The sequence below is a fragment of the Emys orbicularis genome, chromosome 2, assembly GCF_028017835.1.
Source record: "Emys orbicularis isolate rEmyOrb1 chromosome 2, rEmyOrb1.hap1, whole genome shotgun sequence".
NCBI lineage: Eukaryota > Metazoa > Chordata > Testudines > Emydidae > Emys > Emys orbicularis.
The window spans coordinates 229,751,502-229,778,017 of record NC_088684.1 but is presented as its reverse complement, the minus strand read 5'-3'; the positions used below and the strand labels follow the sequence as shown (position 1 = coordinate 229,778,017).

The window sequence follows — 26,516 nt, the reverse complement described above, 5'->3', positions numbered from 1 at the left end:
TGTTTCCCAGAATACCGAGATGCTTATTTTCCTAGGTTGATGAAGCTGCGAAAGACTCCTGAATGTAATCTGTACACTTTATAAAAGCCTCAGGATATTTTGGTTAGGGACTAGTAAAGGGGACATTTCATAGCATTTTTTCACCATTTAACAATGTTTTATTTTTCCCCCCTCAAGTTCATGAACTGCAGCTTCCTCTGTGTGATACTTCAGCATGCACTCTGCTGGTGTCATCACACCTGTCACTGAACAGTGTTGCAGACTGAAGCCTGGAGATAAGGCAAGTGGTTCTTCTACACCATTGCATTTTTTTCTTAATGTCATATACCCTACAGGATAAACATTAGGAATCATGAAAAATTTTTAAAACTGTGCAATGGCAAGGAAAAAAATACTTATTTTGTCCCCAGTCTGCAACAGTGTGATGAGAGCGATGATGCCAGCTTAGTGCATGCTGGGTATCATACAAAGGAAGTCAGCTATTACAGAGAACCTGTCTGTCTGGATGAAGCCCCTAATCTAACAAGTATTACTGAAACCTGGTTGGATAATAAGCTTAACCTGTCTTGACACAGTTGATATCAGTCAAGTTTTTGGTACAGTATGAGCCTAAGGGGGATTGGAGATGGGGTGGTGTGTCTGTACCATGTAGGCGGTCTCCTAGCCTAAAACTGTATCATATATGGGCTCTGTCTGCAGTTGGAGCTGGGGTTGTGAGTTCCAGATCAAGTAGACATACGCATGCGAGCTGTCATCCAGATAGCTCACAGAAAATAGAACTATATCCATAGTAGCATGGGCTGATGCCCACATGCTGCTGCGAGTGGCAATATAGGCTAGCTGCCCTGGATCTGTATCCAGACAATCTGGGCAACTTTGTAGGTGGGATAGCTATCCCATGCTGCTGCTTGCCACTGCCTGTGCTACTGCAGCTACACTATTATTTTTAGGATGTGACCTTAATGAGACCTCACATAACTATGTCTACTCGAGCTGGGAATCACACACCCAGCTTCATGTATAGATGTAACCATAGTTTATTCATTTTGTATGAGAGTCCTAGGATAGGGTCAAGCTGGGCTAGTCTTGGTTTATTAATTATCTTTCTCCAAACCCAAATCTTTGTCAGTTGACATTAGACAAAAGGTGTTGAAGACAGCATAACTGATGGTGCTCAGTGACTTCAGCATCCATGTGGATGATGAATCCTTAGCATCAGTTCAGGGCTTTATGGCTACCATGGTAACTATTGGGTTATCAAAGCTCAATTCATGTAGCTGGTCGCACACTTGATCAAGTGTTTGAGCTTGAGTCAGTAGTAGTGGCTATAATATAATTACATTTAGTAACCTTTTCGGGGAGAACACCAAAGAAGCCCACCACAGTAGCATTTAACTTCAAAAAGGGGAGGTAGGCAGAAATGAGGGAGCTAGTTAAATTCAAGGAAAACAAGATCATTGCAGAGAAGCTAAATTAATTCTTGCATTGGTCTTCACTACAGAGGATGTGAGGGAGATTCACACACCTGAGCCATTCTTTTTAGGTGACAAATCTGAGGAACAGCCGCAGACTGAGGTAACAATAGAGGAGGTTTTGATAAATTAAACAATAATAAGTCACCAAGACCAGATGGCATTCACCCCAGAGTTCTGAAGGATATAAAATATGAAATTTCAGAACAACAAGCTGTGGTATGTAACCTGTCACTTAAATCAGCTTTTCTACTAGATGACTGGGGGATAACATGATGCCAATTTTTAAAAAATGCTCCAGAGGTGATCCTGGAAATTACAAGTCAGTAAGCCTAACTTCAGTACCTGGCAAACTGGTTGAAACTATAGTAAAGAACAGAATTATCAGACACATAGATGAACACGATTGTTGGTGAAGAGGCAACATGGCTTTTCTAAAGGGAAATCATGCTTCACCAATCTATTAGAATTCTTTGATGGGGTCAATAAATGTGGACAAGATTGATCCAGTGGATATAGTGTACTTGGAATTTCAAAAAGTTTTTGACATGTCATGGGATAAGAGGGAAGGTGCTCTCATGGATCAGTAACTGGTTAAAAGACAGGAAACAAAGGGTAGGACTGAATGGTCAGTTTTCAGAATGCAGAGAATGGTAAATAGCGGTGTCCCATAGCGATCTGTACTGGGAGCAGTGCTGTTAAACATATTCACAAATGATCTTGAGAAAGAGGTAAAGAGTGAGGTGGCAAAGTTTGCAGACGATACAAAATTACTCAAGATAGTTAAGTCCAAAGCTAATTGTGAAGAGTTACAAACAGATCTCACAAAACTGGCTGACTGGGCAACAAAATGGCAGATGAAATTCAGTGTGGATAAATGCAAAGTAATGCACATTGGAAAACATAATCCCAGTGATACCTACAAAATGATGGGTCTAAATTAGCTGTTACTCAAGAAAGAGATCTTGGAGTCATCATGGATACTTCTCTGAAAACATCCACTCAATGTTCAATGGCAGTCAAAAAAGCTAACAGAATGTAAGGAACCATTAGGAAACGGACAAGATAATAAGACAGTAAATATAATAATGCCACTATATAAATCCATGGTACGCCCACACCTTGAATACTGCACACAGTTCTGGTCGCCTCATCTCAAAAAAGCTATATTTGAAATGGAAAAAGTACAAAGAAGGGCAACAAAAATTATTAGGAGTATGGAATAGCTTCCATATGAGGAGAGATTCAAAAGACTGGGACTGTTCAGCCTAGAGAAGAGACAATTAAGGGAGAATATGATTTAGAGGTCTATAAAATCATGAATGGTGTGGAAAAAGTGAATAAGGAAGTGTTATTTACCCCTTCACATAACACAAGAACCAGAAATTAATAGGCAGCAGGTTTAAAATGATCATAAGGAAGTATTTCTTCACACAATGCACATTCAACCTGTTAACGGGATGTTGCGAATTCCTGGAGATTTCATCATGTGACATAATCACCCAAACTGCCCCAGCACCGTCTGGTACTGCTGGCCCAGGGGCTGCCTGATCTGCTTGGGCAGCCCTGGACCCAGCTGCACAGGCCGCTGCAGAAGTCATGGAGGTCAAGGAAAGTCACTGTATCCGTGACCTTGTGACAGATACACAGCCTTATTCATTAAGCAGTCCATAGACAGTTTACTATGAACTTCAAAGTGAAATATAGACAAGAGTTCACACCCAAGTTTCATCTAAATGTTAACATTCCTGTTTGATCTTTGAATTAACAGATATAGTAACAGACAGGAACTATCTGTTTACATGGTTAACATCTACCAAGATATAAGTAAACGCATACAATTAACATTACCTGTAATTCTTTAACAATACAAGTTTGCATTTCAAAGTTCTAGTCTATCTAACATGGCTTTGTTAGCTATTTATAAGGAATAGCCCTAATTACCATTTATATACTTCTCTAATATGTCTTTAAAGGTTGAATTTAGGTCAATTAGCCTGCAAGTTGCCTAACCCTTTCTGGCCCTGTGTTACACTGTGTTGGACAGAGAATTACTCAGTTGCCATGTTCTGTTCATTCCCTCTGGCATTGGCCACTGTCAGAAGATAGGATACTGGGCTAGATGGACCATTCATTTGACCTAGTATGGCCATTCTTATGTTGTTATGACCATCCACCCTAATGAGTAATGGCAGCTAGCCTCTTCTGGTGCTTGCAGGGCCCCAGCTACACTCTATTTTTAGCACTCTAGCTCAGTCAGGGCTAGCATTCCTATGTCTCCTCAAGTTGGAATTTACATCTCTGTCTTGAAGTATAGACATACACTGAGTTGATTTTCTTGCTGGCTGATTTGAGTCTTTGATTCTGATTACATTGTGGTTAAAATAGAGCAGATTCAAACTGAGCTGTCTGCTTCTGTACAGACAGAGTGGCATCTTGAGGGTACAAAGGTTAAGACTTCTCTGCTTGAGTTTAGGCCAGGAAGGTTCATCAGAGTTATTAGAGCTATTGAGAACTCATTGTTCCACAAATTATTCTTTGGGCCCATGTCTTTCCTGGCTGATGAAAGCTAGAGGGGGAAGAACTGGGTCCATTGTTGGTGATTATTAATGTCTCCCTTACAAAGGGCATACTGCAGGTGTTCCATAAGGAAGCTTTTGTGCGACTTCCATTCTAGAGAGCAACCCATGACACTGAAAATCAGGTTAACATCTAGTATCGAATCTTCAGTTTCTGATTAAAATTGTTAAGGACAAGTCTAGGTCCCTCTTATGGGTGGTCATAAGGACCCAGTTTTGGATTCTATGTGCTTCAAAGCCTGCTTGGGGAGGGCAGTGTCCTGTCACTGTTTTCTAATTCTGGGCCTCAGTGAGTATGTGTACGTTGCATTGTAAACCTGTGTCTGTGGATTCAGTGTTTCCAAGCCCACACTTGAGTGTCCACACTGCATTGTAAAGCTGGGTTTACAATTGCTGGACCCTGGGTCTTATAGTCACACTTACCGTCCACACTGAACTATGCAGACCTTCTGACTTGGATCTGCAGCTTGAGCTGCATCCACATTACAAAATGGTGAGTCTTGGACCCGAGTCACAGCAGGACTTGGTCTTTGACCCATCCCCCTAGCAGGGTCCTAGAACCTGGCACCTCAGTGCTTGCTGACTTATTTGTGCATGGGGGCTTAGTTAGAGCCCAGAGTTAGTGTGCAGTGTAGATGTTCCCTGTCTGGCACCTTCCTGTAGATGTGGACTTTGCAGTCCAACTGCCCTGGGTCCAGAAAGGAGTGCCCTGATCTCCCCAGTTCTTCTTTGAGTGCTTGCTCATGTCGATTCCATTCTAGGTGTGTGCGTGCACCCACGTGCGCGGCTGTTGGAGAGTTTTGTCTTAGCAGTACCCGTAGGGCTGGCTGTGGCGCTCTCTGGAGTGCTGCGCTCATGCCGCTGTATATCAGGTGCCGCCGGCCCTACGCCCTCACAGTTCCTTCTTACCACCCATGGTGGTCAGTCGGAGTGCCTTTCTTACTTAGCAAGAGCTAGCAGTTTCTAACATTCTGAACTTCGCCTCTTAGAACCATTGTACATAGTTTGCATTTGATAGTGTTAAGTAGTTAAGTAATTATTACGTATTAGTTAGTTAGTAGTTGGGTCCCATTAGGACTTTGCCCCAGGCGGGGCATGCCCCGGTCTCCCGGGTTTAAGCCCTGCTCAGACTGCAGCAGGCCTATGCCTGTGAGTGACCCCCACGGAGCCGCCTTATATGGTCTTCTATAAAGACACGGTCCAGCTATGTCCACACCCGGCCTTTCTGCCCGAGGTCATCTCCAAGTTCCATACTGGTCAAGATATTTACTTACCAGTCCTTTGTCCAAAGCTTCATGTGACGGATGAGGAGTGCAGCCTGCATACCCTGGACGCCAGACGGGCGCGGTTCTTCTACATTGATGGAACAAAGCCGTTCCGTAAGTCAATGCAATTGTTCATCGCTGTCGCTGACAGGATGAGAGGTTGCCCAGTGTCAGCCCAGAGAATCTTGTCTTGGATCACGGTCTGCATCCGCTTTTGCTATGAGCTGGCAAAGATGCCCCCATTGGCGATCATGACAGCTCATTTGACTAGGGCGCAGGCGTCATCAGCACACTTCCTGGTGGAGGAGTTGTTTCAAGAGATCTGTCAGGTTGCAACCTGGTTGTCTGTCCACTCGTTTGCATCACACTACGCGCTGACCCAACAGGCTCGAGACGATGCTGACTGTGGCAGAGCAGTGCTGCAAGCTGCAAGACTGAACTCTGAGCCCACGTCTGTTGATTCTGCTTGTGAGTCACCTAGAATAGAATCGACATGAGCAGGCACTTGAAGAAGGAAAAACGGTTACCTACCTTTCGTAACTGTTGTTCTTCGAGATGTGTTGCTTATGTCCATTCCATTACCCGCCCTCCTGTCCCTGTGTCGGAGTTGTCGGCAAAAAGGAACAGAGAGGGGCTTAGGGCTGGCAGCGCTTGATATACCACAGCATGAGCGCGGCACTCTGGAGGGCGCCACAGCCGGCCCTACAGATACCGTGAAGGCAAAAGTGTCCAACGGCTGTACACGTGGGCGCACACACACCTAGAATGGAATGGATATGAGCAACACATCTTGAAGATCAACTGTTATAAAAGGTAGGTAACTGTTTTTTGCTTATGCATGCTCTCCTTCAGAGTCCTACTTAGTTATGGGTGCTCTGGTTTATAGTTTAACTATAAGGAGCCACAGGACAGGTAATGTAAAGAGCATGAGCTTTGCACAGGAGTTTCCAAAACCACAGTAACTTTTACTCTCAAAGCATAGAAGAGTTACAGCTCTTTAGGTAAAACACCAAAAATCTACATGCTCTCTCCAAAGTCTGTGCTCACCTTTTCTTGTGAGTCTTTAGGTTTAGTCTGTGTGTCAGGCAGCTAGAGCCCCTACTGTGGTCCTTCTGTTGTCGGTCAGTGTTTGGTCAGTGAGAAAGAGAAGAGCCTGGACAGATCCTGGTCTTAAATATGTTTTGTGTCCTCTCTGTCATGTGACCAATTAATCAACTTCAGCCAGATGGTTAAAAGTCCCAGATCCTCTAGAGTTCTACTGAGAAAACAGTTTACTTTACCCTGGCAACTCTCTGGCAACACCATTGTTAAGACAATCATATGACTCCCACCAGCCACGATCAGCTGTTCTGTGGCATGTGCTGCTGGGGGGGTGAGGGGGAGGAGCAGGGACGTCGCACTCAGGGGAGGGTGTGGAACTGGCTGCGAAGAGACGGGGCAGGAGTGGAGCATGGGTGGCTGCTTGGGTGAAGGGATGAGGTGGGGACAGGGCCCGGGGCAGAGCAAGGGCAGGAAGAGGCGGGGGTAGAGGTCAGGTGGGGGCGGGGCCTGGAGCAGAGGGGTGGTTGAGCACCCCTGGGGCCTGGAGGAAGCCAGTGCCTGTGACTGGCTTTGGTAGACAGTCTTTCCTAGCAGTGGATGCGGATCAGGTGTCCATGCTACTATTTTTAGCTGTCAGCTGACTTTGATCGTATCAATTGCACCACACCTATGCTAGAAAGAAGAATTATAGACAGGCATTTTTGCCTTTTAGCTTTAAGGATAATTTTTCCTTCTGTTGGAAAATATTATATGAACAATGTTTCTCCTTTAAAAGTTTCGATACAGGCACAATATATTTTTCAATGAGTCATATTTGAGAGGTAGATAATATGCAAAAATAAAAAATCTAAATCTGAAACTTTGATAGAAATCACACATTTCCTTAAACTTTAACAGCATTGCACACTGTTTTTCGCCACACAGTTCTCACTGATTTTAGTAGGACTTGTTTGACTAAATTTTATGCAACGGTATGAAAATTCAAGGGTTTTGCCATTTTATATCTTCCATTTTTCCTTTAGATTTCATTTACAATATCAAGCTGATCAGGTAAAATAACATGCTTTAAGGTACAGAATTTTCCATATATACTGCAGTATTTAAATTAAAAAGAGGAATTGTAGGGTCATCCCCGCCCCCCTCTGGCTTTGTGTACAGTATGTTCCTTTTCACTATCAATTCCATGTAGAACCATCTTTATTCAGATAATAACTGGATACACTTCAGTGGTGAAGATTTAAGGGAAAACTCAGATCACTGACTGTAACTTAGTATTCTAAATAGCCCTGGCATCGATTTATACCATTTTTATTTAATATCTACACATTCTGGTTTTAAAAAGTAGTTAAATAGTTACTGATATTATGGTCATTAATCTGTTATAGCAAGAGAAATAAGATTAAAATATTTATGGAAACTACAGTGAACAGCTTAGACAACTCCTTGAGGAAGATTTAAATTTTCATCAGGTGTCACTCCCCACTAGATTTGTAGCATTTCAGTCAAATTGTCATCCAAGGCAGGTTCAGGTTATGCTGCCAAACCTGCAGTCACAAGGGGCACCTGGCTCATGGGAGGACTTTCAGTCTACCAGGGGCAGGTTCAATGGCTTGCATGTTGTTTAATGTTCAGGCTCCAGTGTCAAATGATGCAGAGTGCAAGTTGCTCTGTCCTGAATGGGAACTCTGTGGTGACTTCTGTGAAGTCAGAGTTTCTCCTCTTTTTTATATGCCCTTGAAAGTACATCATAGGGTTCTCCTCTCTTCCTTCCATTAGTCCCATTTACAGCTGATGGTTGAATCAAATGGTTAACTTGAACCTGCTCTGTCATCAGTGGTGCAAGTAAAATCCATATCTTACCGGTACGTGGGGGGAGAGGGCACCAGCTAAGGAGAGCATGTGACCTCCCCAAGTGACCCTCCATGTGACTCCTCACCACCACCACCATCCCCAGCCCAGGGCCCCATCGCTCTCCCTGCCGGTGTTCTGTTCCTTTCCCTGCTGCCCTCCCAGCAGGGAAAGGAGCAGAATTCCCAGACCTGCCCCCCAGCCCTCTCCTCCAGTCGCCGTACCGGCTATAAATAGCTTGCTGGTACGCCATACCGGCCTACTTGCACTGCTGTCTGTCATCATCAGCCTGAAAGGTGACACTGTTGGGCCTATTAATTTTTTCTAAAAAAGGCCATTCTCTCTGCTTCTGTATGCAGACCTGGGATATTTTCCTTCCCATCCCCCAGTTTACGTCCCGCTTCTTTAATTGCTACCTTTTACTCAGCAGTTTCCTTCCATCAACTTCAACTCACAATCTGATATCACAGAATAGGCTGGTGTTCATTTATCATTCTTTCCCTGAGAAGCCAAGTGTTTGGTGTCAATGAAGGAATTTGTGAAGTAGGGAGAAATGGCTATTGAGTTTTAAAAGGAGTTGTGTCTTTGTATGCAGAGGATGTCAGGTTTGAGATGTGGAAGCAGCATCTGCTTGGCTCTGTTTTCCATCCTTAGTCTTTCCTAAATGTTCTGTTCATAATGAACTGAGAGACGTGCAAACTTGTTAGTGGAGAATTTGAGGAATATTTGTTGTTTTGATAAATTTTATATTACCTTGGTACTACTGATTGTTTTTACTTTTTTCCTCTTCATTTTTGGGACACTGCACATGTAGGACCAGTTCGTGTGCTATTTCTCCATCGGGTTCAAGGATGAATCAGTGCAAAGAAGCTGCTTCCTTCATGCTCCTTCACATCAGGGGGACACAACTGCAGTCCCCCCTACTCCTCAGAGAGAAGGGATGCTCCTTTCATAACTCTCCTTTGGAATAAGACATCCCCCCGACGGGGGTAAGAAGAGACATCGAGAAGGAGGGGTCATGGCCTTGTTTCCCCTCACACAGAAGGAGTATGCTGCAAACACCAGTCTGGTGTAGCAGCAGATGTGCTCCCTAGTATTGAGTTCAGTAAGGAATTCTCCTCTGAAGATACCCTCTGCACCACTCCCACTGCAGGGTGGTACCTCAGAGGCACTATGGGGCACAGAATGTTTAATGTAAACTTGTTTTCTGGGAGAATAGGAATTTTGCCTGGCTTGTAAATATGATTTCTACTCTTTACTCTTTTAGTGAGATACTGAAAACAAGCTTTCCGAATGAATCACTGGCATCAGACAGATTTAGTCTGATCTTTGTCTTTTCTAAGAAGGAGAAGTATTGGTGACAAGTACTCGTTGTATACATAAGTAACATGCAGAAGCTTTGTTTTCTTACACTGGCAGTTTGGGACAGCACTTGCAGCAGTAGAAAGATCAATTACACTTCATTATAAATCGACTTGGACTGTCTGGGCCAAATCCCGGCTGATCTATTATGAGGTTATTATTGATTGCTGTCTTGTTTGCAGTTTCTTTTGTCAAAGTGCTGCCACAAAACTTGACATTAAAAGCTTCTTTTAATTGGAGGTGTCTATTGCACCAACCACGGTAGCCATAGTAAAATACATTTTTATTTACGTGCATGCAGCTGAGTTTGATAAAATTATTGATATATATTACCCATTAATGCCAAAAGAATGACCCAAAGACAATTGGGTTAGGTGTGCAGTCTTCAGCTACTTATCTGAAATATCTGTCTAGAATTAGGACAAATATTTTTTCAGCATGACCAGTGCCAAAGAATATTGAAAAATTTCATATGAAATAAAAGGGATAGAAGAAGAAAAGTAAAAAGTGGGGAGAAAGCTACTGTAATTATGCTTTACTGGGGACTTGCTCTGGACTATTTTTCCTCTCTGATAGCTAATCTAGGAGTAGTCATTGGAAAACTTTACTCCTGGTGAAAACTGTTTACTGGTTCACTAGCTAAGTCTCTTTTGTAGTTGTATTTCCGATACATTTGTCAGCTGAAAACTGGAGTGTCTAACTTGCAGATGTTATAAAGCCTTGCTATTTAAGGAAAATGGCATAAGAGCACAATACTTGAACTTGGCAGAGGTGGGTGTTCCATCTCCTAGCTGTGTGATGGGGAGCTGGAAGCCCTTATACCACTGGTTGCAGACCTATGGTTCTTGGCTGCTCACCTCCATTGCCTTATTAGACTAAAGATTTTCTGAAATTCTCCCACTGTTGCTCTTGCATTGTGCACTCTATCAGTGCCAGTAGTGTCTCTGGAAGTTCTTTCCAAATATCAACAGCATCAGCAATCTTTCTGCAATTTGTCCAGGGCTATGGAAATAAGTTTCTGTATATTCAGCTTATCTTCTACATTTCTCTTTAGTCTGATGTTGACTACTTTGGCTGTGATAGTTCCATCGATTTTTGTCACTGTGCAGGGTGGAGTCCCACTCCTGTCTTCTCAGTCTACACAGCCTATTAGCAGAGCGTCAGTTGTTAATCACCAACATGTAGTTTATTTGCATTGGTCTTTCCAGCAATCTTTGATCCATACGTCACACCGCTTACAACGTCAGTTCCTCTGACAAAAGGAGTGGAGAGGAAAGGGATGAGATCTCTCCATCCAGAGATTCTTCTTGGTTCTGGCTCTGCTAACCTGCCTTTCTCCCCCAGAACTTCTTCCTGTGCTGCCTTCCACCCTCTGCATTAATGGACTAAGCTGTTAGTCCTCCTCAGTCCATTCTAATCCACTAAATAGGCACAGTCAGGGCCACATTGGGGGAGTTAATTGGTGTTTAAGTGATCAGAGTGCTGACTCCGCTCTTGATTCCCAGCATTCTGTCACAGTCACAATTTTCTTCATAAATTAGCCTCAGAATAGGCTAGTTGTTAATAAATAGCTCAAACCAGTCAACCAAGGAATTCTGTCATACATCTTGGAGAATTGGTTTGGATCCTCCTGCTTGATTCAGTGAAGCTGAAGTATTTGACAATTTCAACAATATTTTTCCTTTATTCCTGAGTTGTACTTAAGTCTTTGGCTAAAAGATGCATGAAATGAGAACTGCACCTACATGTTATAAGTTTCAGGTTCCTTTCATTACCTTCTTCTAGATTTCTTCTCATCTTTACTACATTTGCAACATTTCTGTGACAGAGCTGTGCACTTGACACTTCAATTTTTGTTCAGTTTGTTAGAGTTTTTACTGCTGCTACAAGTATGCTGCTGTGTGGGCACTTCCTGATGTGTTAATTGGTTCTGTAAAACAGACAAGTCCAGCTTCTGTTGTCACACCAGCACGTGTTACTGGATCATTGTGCACATCATTCCATCGATCAGATTAATAAATTTCCTGTCAATGTTTTTTGTATACTGTTCGACTTCCTTCTCATTCAGCCAACTTCCAGCAAAGTCTGCTCTGCCAGGTGCAATGTAGCCTGGTCATAACAATTGAACCATGTCAATGTGATGTTTGTTCTGAACAAGCCGAAAGGGAGAATTTGTTGCATAAATGAACTGAGGAACCTTTTAATCTCTGGAGTCTTGCTGGAATTTGCTGGTTCTGATTTTGAACTCATCCATGGTTTTACTGGATGATGAAGAAAGTCGTGGTTTTTTTTGGGGGGGGGGGGGGGGAGGTTGTATTTTTTGTTTTTTTGATACAGGTAATTTACTGTCTGACATACGTTTAGTTCCAGCACTGCTGACAGTACCAGCAGATGACTCTGAAGTTGTAGACATTGCAGATGATAGACCTCTTATATCTTAGCTGGACCCTGAAACAAAATGGTAAAAAAGTCATACTCACTCACTAGATATTATTCAGTGCACTGCTTTAAAAAAAAAAAGAGCTTGTAAATGAGATTTCTTCTGCTGCAGCTGTTTGTACCACTGTTAAATGTGTGATGGGGTGTACAAACCCCACGCTGGGCAAGAAGGGCTTAAGGAATTACATTGGGTCCATTCTTCCCCACCACACCACACCTGCAGCAAATGCCCCATCTGGTAGAGGAATTAAAACACAGGGAAACAGCTCATTTGGTGGCAGACCTGGAAAAGAGCAGACCTGCAACCTGCAGCTCAAAAACAGCACAGAGCAGAAGGAAGGCCAAATCTCTAGAACAACTGCAACAAAGGGCCCTCCCTGGAGGAAAGGAGGATCCAACCCAGAAACAGTCAGAGAGAGAAGCATTCCCCTTTCCCCCACATATGAACCCTGGACATTGGTAATCTGTTTTTACTTTCTTGGTGTGGAGTACCCCAGCAGGGGAAAGCCTTGGACTGAGCTGGCCCAGGGCCGGGAGGAAGATAGGAAGTGACCCGGGGAGGGCAGCCTTAAGCAGCCTTGGTTTCCAGATCACTGGTAGTCCCGAAGGGCCCTGGGTTGGAGCCTTGTGGAGTGGGACGGCCCGGGCTTCCATACCAACACCACTCTGCTATTCATGGGTTATAACCCTGACGAGTAGGCCATGCTTCCTGACAAACCCCCAACTGAGGATGGTTAGAATTGGTGGAGAACGCAATTCTTTCTACCCCAAGAGAAGGGAGGGCTGACTACCAGCCCTATTTAAAACAACGTGGGCTGGTAGGTCGGCCATGATGGATTTAGAATGTTTGCTGAAATGGGTGATGGAGAACCAGCAGCAGCAACAGTTCCAGCAGCAAATGGCTACCCAGCAGCAGCAGCTGGTTCAAGATTTAGGCGTCCAACAACAGGAACGGCAGCAATAGGCCATACCTACTGGCACCATAGCTGATGGGGCCAGTGCAGGCCACATATCGGGGGTTGGATGCTGAGTCTGCCCAGGACTACACCCAGGTGAGAGCAGCCATCTTGGACTACTTTGACATCATGGAGGAGACCTTCTGCCAGAGGTTCCAGGGGGAGAGGTACCCTCTGGGAGCCTGACTCTGTATCATCACCCAGAAACTGAGACCTGTATTGGAGGTGGCCAAAGCCAGAAACTCGGACCGGAGTAGAGGTGACCGAACTCATTCTGGTGCAGCAGTTTGCTCAAATCCTCCCAAGAAGTGATAGGGACTGGGTGCTTAGACATTGACCTGAGTTGCTTACAGATACCGTGCAATTGATGGAGAACTATTTGGCAGCTGAGACAGCTCTAACTCCCATACCTGAGCCATCGCCTCCCGCCAAGGGACAGACAGAAGAGAGAACCCAGCCCTGCAAGCCTGAAAATAGACAGGGTGATATCCGAGGCCCGAGCCTATCAGGGCACCAGCCATCGTTCAAGCCCAGGGCTGGGAGCCTGGGGGAAACCCCTGACCTTCCAACCTCAGCCCAAACAAAAAGCCTGGGGACCTCAATGGACTCCCCCGCCTGAATGCTAGGAAGGGCGGGGGAGTCCATTGAGGTGAGTCCTAAGGTGAGCCAGATGCCCAGCTCCTGTTCAGCAGTCCTGTGGATAACCACAGTGGCCTATTTTTCATGTGGGCATCAGGGTCACCATTTTCAAGAATACCCCTATATGGAGTGCAGCTATGGGCAAGTGTGGACAGCAGAGAGCCATGCCTGAGAGCGTACCCCAGCAAAGGTAATAGTTCCCGTATGAATAAATGGGACCTAGATAATAGGCCTAGTAGATCCTGGGTGTGGGCAGACCCTAGTCTGGGAGAACTTGGTCCCCAGCCTTGAAGCCCCCAGGGAGACCATCTTCCTGCAATGCACTCATCGGGAAATTAAACCCTATCCCAGTGTCCAGGTACAGGTCTCTCTCATTGGGGCGAGCACGAAGCCCCTTGCAGTGGGACTAGCCCCAACCCTAGCCTACCAGTGATCTTGGGTCAGGATTGAGAGCAATTCTCCAATGTATTAAGGGGATGTAAACTAGCCCCCGAGAACCTCGAGGAAGCCAGGGAAGATGTGGACTCCCGGCCTGCAACGATGGCTGGAGTGGGTGAAGAACTGGACCCTGGGCAAGGGGGTTCCAGCCAAGAGGCAGTGCCACCAGAAGATCCTCCCAACAAGGAAGCAATATGTACCCCACTCCAGGAGGGAGATTTACTGACCAGAGAGGCAGACTTTTTGAAAGACCAGAGGGAGGATGAGACCTTGAGTCATGCATATGAACAACTCCCAGTAGTTAATGGCGAAGAAGTAGATCCCCACTTTGAGCTCCAAGGGGAATGACTGTAGGCTGGAAAAAGACCATCTGACAGGGAGATTCAGTCACAACTCATCCCTCAGCTGCATCAATGAGATGTTTTGCTACTGGCCCATGCCATCCCCTCCACGAAACAGCTGGACAGGAGAAGACTTTGGCCCAGATCTTAGATCACTTCTTTTGTCTTGGCTTACATGAAGAAGTTAAAAACTTCTGCAACTTTTGCCCTGAATGCCAACTAGTTGGGCCAAAAGGAGATGAAAGCCTCCCTTGTCTCTCTCCTGGTTGTTAAGAACATAAGAACATAAGAACGGCCCTACTGGGTCAGACCAAAGGTCCATCTAGCCCAGTATCCTGTCTACTGACAGTGGCCAATGCCAGGTGCCCCAGAGGCAGGTAATGATCAAGTGATCTCTCTCCTGCCATCCATTTCCGCCCTCTGATAAACAGAGGCTGGGGACACCATTCCTTACCCATCCTGGCTAATAGCCATTAACGGACTTAACATCCATGAATTTATCCAGTTCTCTTTTAAATGCTGTTATAGTCCTAGCCTTCACTACCTCCTCAGGCAAGGAGTTCCACAAGTTGGTTGTGCACTGTGTGAAGAAGAACTTCCTTTTATTTGTTTTAAACCTGCTGCCCATTAATTTCATTTGGTGGCCCCTAGTTCTTGTATTATGGGAATAAATAAATAACCTTTCCTTATCCACTTTCTCCACATCACTCATGATTTTATATACCGCTATCATATCCCCCCCTTAGTCTCCTCTTTTCCAAGCTGAAAAGTCCTAGGATGGTATTTTCTGGGAGATCACCAATGCATTGTAGTTTTCTCAGGAAATCAGTGGTGTCACGGAGATAGCTGGGAGTGCTGGTGGCATAACCTGGAAATCCTGGACGCCCCATCATCTCTGGAATTGGCACTCTCACTGAAGGACTATCCGGATATGTAGACTCTCTGCTCAGACCCTATGCCACCAGCACTCCCAGTGAGCCCCCGCGGACCGCATGTTGTGCAGGCCTGCTCTACGCAAAAGAATAAATAGACTCAAATCAGATGTAAAGAATTTTGTAATGTAATGTAATTGAAAATTTATAACATTCAAAAACCAGTTAGAGAACACTTCAACCTCCCTGGACACTCAATTACAGACCTAAAAGTGGCAATTCTTCAACAAAAAAACTTCAAAAACAGACTCCAACGAGAAACTGCAGAACTGGAATTAATTTGCAAACTGGACACCATCAAATTAGGCCTAAATAAAGACTGTGGGTGGATGGGTCATTACACAAACTAAAAACTATTTCCCCATGCTAATTTTCCCCCCTACTGTTACTCACATCTTCTTGTCAACTGTTTGAAATGGGCCATCTTGATTACCACTACAAAAGTTTTTTTTCCTCCTGCTGATAATAGCCCACTTTAATTGATTTGTCTCGTTAGAGTTGATATAGCAACCCCCATCTTTTCATGTTCTCTCTGTGTGTGTATATCTATATATCTTCCTACTGTATTTTCCACTCCCTGCATCTGATGAAGTGGGTTTTAGCCCACGAAAGCTTATGCCCAAATAAATTTGTTTAGTCTCTAAGGTGCCACAAGTACACCTCATTCTTTTTGCTGATACAGACTAACACAGCTACCACTCTGAAACCTGATTATATTGAGCAATTAAAAAATCATTTCAGAAGTCCAGTAGTAACAGTGAAAATTTAATTCATAAATCCTCCCACAACAAACTAACATACCAATTATATTTTGAACAGAAACATTTTTAAATTCATAAGTAAGAGTAATCCACACCAAACACAAATGTATGACAATAATCTAAGTCATATACATAGCATAGCAATACATGGTAGGCAGTCCTTAAGATTGGTTCATAATAAATTTACTAACCAGTTGACCCAGATAATTCAGACATGTCCATGTCATCATCTTCAAAGTCATTGCTTTCTGAGGAGCATTTTTCATAATGTTGTTTCATTCTGATAGCCAGGCCCTGTATCTCTTTATTATTCACATTTGTTCCATTATTCACATTTGGTGCACATTTCTTTTTTACCTAGAAGTACAGGACTTTCTTGAAAATATTCCCAGATAGGGTGGTATTTGTGACCTGAACCTAAGGCAGTTTTTTCCTCCAGTTCCCAGTTGTTGACAATACTAGAGGCTGCACTCTGAAGAATATTGCCCCTTCTTCCCAGATTGTGCTGCTTGGACATCAGTGTTGCTCCTTGCTGGTTGCACACACAGCTCCTTCTCTCTTGTTACATAACTCCTCTGCCCCATTCCCACCCTACCCCCAGAAAAACAAAAGAATGAACAACAATCCAAGACTTTCGCTTTTGTAACTCGTGCCTTTGCACTGCGGTCTTTTATTTGTTTAGAGAGAGAGAGAGAGGGAGTGATTGGAGAAGTTAATGGATTCCTGTTTGTTTGTATCTCAGTCTGTGTAAACTTGTAAGGAGACTGAGCAAGGCCATTCACGAAGTGCCCAGAACCATCCAGAGTCCTAAATATTCATAATTTGAGAACTGAACCCATCAGAGCTCAGGTAGGGAGAACCTATAAAATAGGAGTATGAGCCCAGGTGGGGTCAGTGGATGATCCTAATGATCCTAATGATACATGATGATGTCTCCTGGAGTCAGAGGCTAAGTCTCAACGCCTGTGATGACTTTTGCACCCAGTAGCACAGCCCCTCATTCCCCCACAGGATAAGCCCTTAATACATGACCTATTGTGCTTGATCTCAGAAGTTAGATGTTTTTCTCCTCATTCTTTCTTCATATAAAAAAGCTGCTTTTAACTTTCTTTATATAGAAAAGCAGTCTTCAATATATTGGGTTTTATTTAACTGTTTAAAAGATTATAATAAGTTTAGGGCCATCCCTTAACATATTTTGTATTAAATTTGGATTTCATTTTAAACTGGTATATTTTTAAAAAGAAAAACATCTTGTAATTTAAAGAACAAAATAAAACAATCCATTTAAATCAAAATCAGTTTTCCCCTCCCATAAAATCATTGATTTTTTATCCCCCTTGCATAGGGAGGCCTGTGACATTCTTCATTAAAACTTACTTGAGATAAATCATATTGCACAATATGATTTATCTCAAGTAAGTTTTAATGAAGAATGTCACAGGCCTCCCTATATATGTCACAGGCCTCCCAACTTATATTTTCATGAAGTCATCATTTTGGCTCGGATACAAAAGAATTTGGTACATCAGATCAGTCTGGAAGATGAACAGTTCAGCAACCATATACATGTACTGCACTTACTGAAGGGATGAGTGTGTATGCTCTGAGGAGCGCAGGGGAGTAGTAGTTTAAAAAAAATGACATGAGCCTTTCTTAAGATATCTTATTCTGGAAGTGTTATGTACAATTTTACTGTAAGATATTCCCAAAATCATCGTTATGGGCTTGATCCTACTCCCATTGAAGGTTGAAGGACCGGCCCCTATATTTTTATTATGTTAACATCCTGCTAGCCATATCTATGTGGCCATTGTTTCATAGAAGCTGAAATTCATGTTGAGAATGTCATCACTGCCACACAACCACCCCATGATTGCTTCACAGACCGGACCTATCACATTCAGATCCAGCATCTTCTGGGAATACTGAGTGAAGCTTGCTGTGTGCGAGAACTTTGCAGTAACATCCCTTTCATAATGATCCTGTGGTGCAGTGCTTATTCATTCTGAAAAATGATCTATCTAATTCTTGTCTATGTGAGGTTTTTGTTGCAATGTACTCTTATGGAAGAAGATGGCAGGAGAGGAAAATTATTGGAATGTTCAGCTCTCTGTTTGGGGTGGGGAGGAAGAGTGCCTCTGAGTTCAGTGCTTGCTTCCCATCTTGTACCCTAGCAACATTTGGAAATATTGTTAGTTTTGGTATGTCCAGGTTTTCTCCTAGTCATGTTTTACCTTAGTTACTTCTGTAGCATGTTAACCAGAACCTGTCAGTCAAACAATTGTTAGAGAATGTTATGACCAAGGTTTGACTCAGAACAGAAGCTACAAAAAAATTGTTGTTTTGGAACGTCTGAGTCTCATACCAGACTCAACCTTCCAATATGAAAAGGTTGGCCAGACTGGAGCTCATATGTCATTTCTACATCTACCCATTTTTTCCACTTCTGTCTGCTCAAGCAAGAGACAGTACTGTTGGTCCTCAGCTCATTAAATTAGCTGTTGTCTGAACTAACCTAATGAACTGACCCTATGTTCTTTCTAAAATGTAGGCAAATAAAAGGGAGCAACATATTTACACGCAATTTTGTGCTTGATCCTGCACCTACTGAGCTCAGTTAAAAACTTCTGTTGATGTCAGTGAGAACAGGATTGGTCCCATAACTCCCACTGAAATAAATGGAGCTGAATTGGCCCTTAACCTATCCATAGCAAAGATTAACAACTTTGCTTAATTACATTAGGTTTTCTTTAACTATAGCCAGTGCGTGTGTTTTCAAAGAAGGCTGAAGACTAGAAACAAGCCATTATTGCCCTAGAAGGAGATATTTTAAACTAAATTCAGTTTCATATCAGAATAATTTGTAATGACCTACAAAAGCAATTTCACAAGTTTTCTTCACAATTTGTGAAAACACTTACTGAAAGATCTGGCAGTTTTCAGGCCAATCTAATTTTTCAAGTCAAAGTTACCAAGTACTTAAATAAGGCTTTGTAGTAGAAGCTGATTGTAACTTTTACCTCCCCATGACACATGAGTATTAATGCAACTATTTTGTTAAATTCCCTTCCTCCTGTGAAATTAAACTAATTTATCTCATATACTTTGCTGATACAGTATATAAATAAAAAAGGCATATTGATTTAAGAATTTCTATTTATCTTTGACTTGCCTCCCTTCTCTTACTCTGTGACATCATTGCATTGCCTCAAAGTCTAAGGAGCAGTTTTATTATGCTTCTGAGACTTGTTCCCCACTTTTCTTGAAAGAGATTATTACGCTGTTTCTAAATATTAGTGCGTTTGTCTGATCTGCATATAAAATTTATTCTTGAAGGGAAGCAGAATACAGACAGATTTTCTGAGTGTAAGGCTTGGTCTACACTTACCCCCCAATTCGAACTAAGGTACGCAACTTCAGCTACGTGAATAACGTAGCTGAAGTTCGAAGTACCTTAGTTCGAACTTACCTCGGTCCACACGCAGCAGGCAGGCTCCCCCGTCAACGCCGCGGTTCCCCCCGTCGACGCCGCGGTACTCCTCTCGTCTAGCTGGAGTACCACAGTCGACGGCGATCACTTCCTGGTTCGACTTATCGCGTCCAGACAAGACGCGATAAGTCGAACCCAGAACTTCGATTCCCAGCCGCCGAACTAGCGGCTGGGTGTAGACATAAGACATAACTGAGTTTGGGCCAGAATTAAAATGATGTAGGTATTATGATAGTAATGTTGCTTAAATGTAAACATATGGCAATAAGCTAATATATTACAACACCAATATTTCTCAAAGCTGTTCCAGAATAAAACGTTTGGAATGGGCAACACAATTTCTCTCTGCTGTAACATAGTTACAGCCTGTTGCATGTTTGAGCTCTGTCACAGAAGGGATTGAACTGTTGATAACAGGAGATAGAGCTTAAAAGTTTGAAAACCATCCATGCAAGACAAGTCCACATTTTAGCTATCTTTGCTGTACCAGTATTATAGGCAGCAACACATACAATTGTAGGTTGATTTTTTTTTTAATTTGTCAAGAGAGAATCTTTTTACTAGTTATTGCACATAGTGAGCTTCAGCATTTTCTGTTGTTATCAGTGAGAACAGTATTGGGGGCCATAACTCCTATTGAAATAAATGGGAGCATAATTGGGCTCAATCCTTGTTCCAAAGACTCTCAGTCTAAAGATAGATAAAAGGTGCCATATCAAAGTAGAGTGATGAGATAGTGATTGGCAATGTCTTGGTAATACAATGCTACATTAAAATGATTCTGTTTTTCTCCTTAAGCTTGCTGTTGCCAGTCAGCAAGTTTCCTATAAGCATCAGGGCAGACATGTCTCTTCAGAGGGAGTTGAACACTGCAAGGTGCTGATGAGCTAAGGAAGGGGTTCTCTGCATTGGATCTGGTATGAAGACAGTATAGAGACAGTTGTGGGAGAAGTAGACAAACGTTGTATAGAGGGAGGAAAGGGGAAGGGAACAACTTGGAACAAAATAAGGGTAGTGCTATGGAGTTATATAGAAGACAGTGACAAGAAACTTGACTTTGATGCAGTGGGAGCTACTGTAGGGATTCAAAGACAGGGTGACATGGATAAAAAATTAGGCAAGGAAGGTAGCCATTAGTGAGTGAGTTTTGTAATGTCTGGAGTGGGAGTGATGTGGGCATTGGGGTGGCGTACATTGATAAAGATGGGAAATGATGAGGACCTGAACTCATGACCATAGTGAGGAGTTAAGAACCATTTGATACTAAACACTGATGGCTGAGAAGTTTAGAATGTAGGATTCGTTGCCAGTACAAAACTAAGATGTTGTTTGTCTTACATTGAGGTAGATTTTCAAAGAGATGAATGGATTTTTAGTTTACATGACGTCTCTTGTCTTAAAAACTTAAACTTAAAAACTTATCAATTTTGCCTTACATAAGTATATATGGTTACTTTCATATCTGCAGTATTCCCTTTTACTTCCTCTTATATACTACGCAGAATACCTGGAATTCAAGAAATATTGATGTAAAGTTATTTAAACCATTATCTAAAGCAAGTGGCAGGTTTTTATGAGTGACCATGTTGTTAACTCAGACTGCTCCTATCTGAATATTTGCCCTATTCTGTTCACATTAAAATGCTGTTTAGGAAAAACCCCATATGTGCTTTTAATTGGACTGTATAGCTGTAAATTGGATTGCCAATTGTTGTGTATTGGCATTCTGATTAAAACAGTGTCCACACATTCTCAGGGAATCATTTCCAAGGTGATTTTCATTTTTCAAATCAACAGGACTCTCCTCACAGGGAGCTGTGCAGTCTTGTTACAGCTAGTTAGTAAAATAACATGTTCTGGTATTGCAAGGCTATTTGTGATTTAAATCAACTGTATCTTGGTTCCTAGTATTCAAGCCCATTACGGAAGCAAACAAACACACACTTCATGCCATGCATGTTGAAACAACTGGCAAATTCCTCGTCTTTCAAGGACATCTATAGAGCAGATTAATTGTAATTTCTAACTGTTGTTGAAAACATATCATTAGTGATGAACACCATGAAACAAAATACTCTTACAGCTTTCTCAGGACAAATTCGGAATAAACAGTTTGCAGTGATTCTCAGAAAAGGCTGTTTGGGATGGCATACAATATTTTGGGTGTTACAGCTTTCTCTTAGTTAAAGTATGACTCTCTTTAAAACGTTAGCATGCTCAGTATACAGTACTTCATTATCTAGTAATCAGTTTAATTTTATTTATCCAGCAACTTTTGCCTCGTGGGTGCCAAATATAAGGTGTTTATGTACAATAAATAGTCCAACAGGGGAATAGATCAGCACTAATATTTCAAATGCAGCTTAGTTAAGGTAGTTGTGAATTTTTTTCTCATTATTTAGTGTTGTGATATGCATTTTATTTTCTTCTTTTTAAAGGACTTCTGGAATCTAATCAGAAATCAAGACAATTAGATTTTTCAAAATTAAGTAGAGGTAACTAGGAATGGGAGAATTAGTTGTATAAAATGAATAACCCAATCCGAAATAATGGGCTCCAGACTCTAGAACAGAACTCTACAGTTGTGGTTCATGTTCTGTTTATTTCTACCTTAAACATGAGATCTGAGCTGCTGCATATTTCTTTGTATTTTAACATATGTATCTTATAACCTTGTAGTCCTAGAAGAAGGGCCAGGATTACTTTCAAATAATAATCTTTAGTTTGTGTAGCCCAGCTTTCTGTTAACTGGAAGTAAAAGTTACAGTTAAATTTCTGTGGTATGGTCTATGTCAGGGGTCGGCAACCTTTCAGAAGTGGTGTGCCGAGTCTTCATTTATTCACTCCAATTTAAGGTTTCGCGTGCCAGTCATACATTTTAACGTTTTTAGAAGGTCTCTTTCTATAAGTCTATAATATATAACTAAACTATTGTTGTATGTAAAGTAAATAAGGCTTTTAAAATGTTTAAGAAGCTTCATTTAAAATTAAATTAAAATGCAGAGCCCCCCGGACGGGTGGCCAGGACCCAGGCAGTGTGAGTGCCACTGAAAATCCGCTCGCATGCCGCCTTCGGCGCCCGTGCCATAGGTTGCCTACTCCTCGTCTATGTTAATGCAGACATCGGGTTCTTCCTCCTCACTCACTGTGAAAGGCAAGAAGATCACCTGTTGTGACCCAGAATCTAAGGCTTTCTCCTCTTTCTCTCCAGTTTGGTTCATCCCCTGCTCAAAGCAACATGCAAAAGCAGTTGTCAGCTTCTCTCAAACTGAAAACACTTTATTAAAAAAAAAAAAAAAAAAAAAAGTGGGTAAGGGAACTGTGCCTGTTGAAGTAACTCTTTCCCGGGTAGGTTATCTTAAGGGGGATTTTTGCTGTAGAGCTTATGCAGATGCCTGTTCAGCACAGGGAACATGGTCTCTCAGGGAAAAGAAAATTCCACGTAAATATCTCTATTAGCAGCAGGTAAAATGTATAATTTGATCCACTAAAACAATTGTTATCTGCTGGATCAGAGAGCAGAGTCAGCAGTGAACAAACTTTGCAGCAAACCTGCTGCCTAGCATTCCTTATACACTTCACCAGGCACTATTGACTGGAAGTGCAGGTATCTATGGATGCATCCCTGATTACAGAGTGCCAAATTTGTTAAAGTATTTAGGTGCCTAACTCCCACTGATTTCTGTGGGAGTTAGGTGCTTACAAATCTTTACAAATCTGGCCCTCACTGCTTAGAGCAGGGCTTCCATAAGAAACTCTGTCTAGAAAGAGCTGGTGAAGAAATCAGTGATTCCCTTTCTTTCTACTCCTTCACCTTCCAACTCGCTCTTCTAGTTTGGCCTTGAGTCTCTTGTTCTTCCTCTATAGGATGTTTTCTCTCTACAGATCAAGCCACAAAAAGGCAATTATAAGGAACCAATCTGGAAAAGCAGAGGGAGAGTACACAAGAGAACAGAAAATATTGGATGGTGATTGGTTGTCATCCTGAATGTCAGGGTGAGGAGGAGGAAACAGCATCCAGGTTGTCTTGACCAAATCATAGAATGTTAATTAGCTGGTAAATAGGAATATATTTTTTTTCCTTTCCTTTGACAAACAGTGGGCTAATGGTAAACCACAGTGTGTTTTGTAAACCTCTTCACAAATCCCAAACCACCAGCATCACATTCCTCCTTCCTTCATGCTAAGTTTGGAGCATCCCTCTGCCTGGTACCAACAAGAAAAACAAAGTTATGCAAAAACTAATAATAGATGTTTAAATAATGTTTGTGGCTTCAGAACTAAATAGTCCAGAGTTTAAGCACATATCTTTCAAAGATACAACTGTACCAATCATGATTAATATTTTAAGACAATTTTATAAATATATGTTTGAACAGTTTAATCTGATATTTTCTCTGCAGATGATTCAGACCATCAAGACTCTGATTGAAAACGCAAATAGTGTATATGAGAAGATAGTACAGTGTCAGAAGGCAGGTAAGTGCAGGCTCTCTTTTTGAAAAATTGAAATACAGTAAGGCATTTCTCCTATATTTTCATTTTTTACAAAACCTTAGATTGGGTTCATTTATTCCACTAATGCACAAAACAAAATTATTCAAATTTATGCAGGCACAAAAGCAGCAAAAATGGACCTTCTTAATACTGATTTAATCATGGACAGTGGGGTCTATGGCATTTCAACTGAATTTTGGAACTCATTCTTTTTAATCCTTTTAACTTTTATAATTGGACAGTAGCCTGCTGACATATTCTATTTTAATAAAGCAAAGATAAAGTGTAGAAAATACACATTGATATATTTATGAATGAGAGATACAGCACTATTCCTACACACATTCAAGGCCATGCTTTTTAAGTGTATGCCCGAGGTGTTGCTCAACATGCTGATGTAGGGGAAGAGTATAATGTGCACATTGTGGGTCTAAACAGATGCTACTTTCTAGAATGTACTTTATGTATTTTAATGCCAGAGTGGTTAAAACATTGTGTTCTTCTTCGAGTGATTGCTCAGGTGTATTCTACAGTAGGTGTGCATGCTCGCCACGTGCACCGGTGTCGGAAGTTTTTCCCTTAGCAGTATCCATATGGTGGAGTGCCGCTGCGACCCCTAGAGTGGCACCTCTATACCGCGCTATAAGGGGAGCTGCGCACTCCCCCCACCCTCAGTTCCTTCTTGCTGCCGGTGAAGGTAGTCGGAACGTCTTGCTCCAGCCTTGCTGCAGCTTCTCTAGTTGACCTTAGTGGTACAGTTACTTTTAGTAGTTTTTCAAGTAGTTAGAGTGGGCTCGGGGCATGCCCCATGTCCCAGACTTCAAGTCGTGCGACTCCTGTCGCCGTTCTATGCCCAGAAGTGATCTGCACGCTGATTGTCTCCGCTGCTTGGGCGAAACTCACGTGAGTGAGCGCTGCAAGATCTGCAGGTCATTCAAGCCGCGGACTAAGAAGGAGAAGGACATCAGGCTTCGCGCTCCCCTGATGGAATCGGCGCTGGCCCCTACCCCGGCACGCCGAGTGGACTCAGCGCCCAGCACCACGTCTTCGGTGCGTAGCGAAGTCCCCTCCACTAGCCAGCACCGCTCCTCTTCCAAGAAGCAAGGGAAGACTTCCGTCTCACAGCGGCGCCGAAAAAAGGAGAGGGGTGAGGCTGGTCCCGAGCCGGGCAGCCCTCGATCTCCCCCGGGCCCTAGGCCTCCGTCTCATGTTGAGCGGAGCAGCCCAGTTCCGTCTGCGCATGCCTCCCCTGCCGTGAGGATGCTGTCGACGCCGGAGGCTGCACAGGCTGTGCGAGACATCTTGAGCTTACCGATACCAGGGGCACCACCAGTGTCGGGCCCTTGGTCCTGAGGCAAGCCGCCCCTGAGCACTCATCAGACCTCCCCGGCACGGCACAGCTCCCGCGCTGAGAACCGCTCCTTACCTTGTTCGACGCGGTCTTCTCGCGGCTCACGCCAGCCCTCTACACCAGTCAGGTTGACCGGCTCGCCGCTTGAACGGGAGTCTCGAGGCTCCTCCACGCCACGCCGCGCCGACGCTCTTCCTCACGTCGCAGCTACTGCAGCCGGTCCCGATGCCATTGACGTCGATGCTCCCACTTGACTTCCCGCTCTGCCAGGCATCGCACTCGGGACTCCTCCCGCAATGCACCGGAACATCGTAGCTCCTGGCGCTGGGACGAGTACAGGAGCAGCACTTCCCATGGGTACCAGTCCTCAGTGTCAAGGTCCCGGTCCCGCAGAAGGCACCGTCGTAGGCACTGTCGCTCTCGCCGCTCCTATGAGACTGCGCAGTCGACGGTGACCTCAGCATCAACACCCAGCCGCCCATCGCCACGTCGTGCGGCTCAGCCAGGACAGATGGCGCCACCTGGCCCCCAAATTGGTCAGTGGCAAGGGGCACCGTGGCAAGGACAGTGGTGTCAATGGGCACTGTGGCCGCAGATGCCTGCTCAGACGGGAACCCGCTCGGTGGCCAGAGCGTCCCAGGCTCCTTCGGCCTCCCCTTCTCAGCAGAGGGACAAGTCAACAGGTCCCAAGTCGGTGGCCCCGCGCCCGACTCCGACTTGGGGACTGACCCCCCGGTACCACCCAAGACTCTCGGCTCCGCGCCAGCCCCCTCTCCAGCACCGGATGATGCCATTACGACACTGCCGCCCATTCCACAGGAGGACTTCAGGGCACATCAAGACCTCCTTAAGAGGGTGGCGTCCAACCTCCAGCTCCAGGCTGAGGAGATGGAGGGCCCGTCTGACTCCCTTTTCAATGTGCTGTCGTCCTCGGCACTGGGCCGTGTGGCCCTGCCCCTCCACCAGGGAGTAGCCAACATTTCCACTACCTTGTGGCAAACTCCTGCTTCCTTGGCCCCCATTTCCAAAAAGGCGGAGAGGAAGTACTTCGTGCCGGCTAAGGACCATGAGTACCTTTATTCCCACCTGGCACCTAACTTTC

General features: G+C 43.6%; 1 protein-coding gene across 1 annotated transcript in view; it reads left to right on the top strand.

Moving 5' to 3' along the window:
* The window catches only part of PLCL2 (phospholipase C like 2), a 102,143-nt gene that overhangs the window by 15,789 nt on the left and 59,838 nt on the right, over positions 1 to 26,516 (top strand). Inside the window, exon 3 of the mRNA XM_065399156.1 lies at positions 23,970 to 24,045. Within this exon, the coding sequence (XP_065255228.1) occupies positions 23,970 to 24,045 (76 nt within the window). The remainder of the gene's footprint in view (positions 1 to 23,969; positions 24,046 to 26,516) is intronic.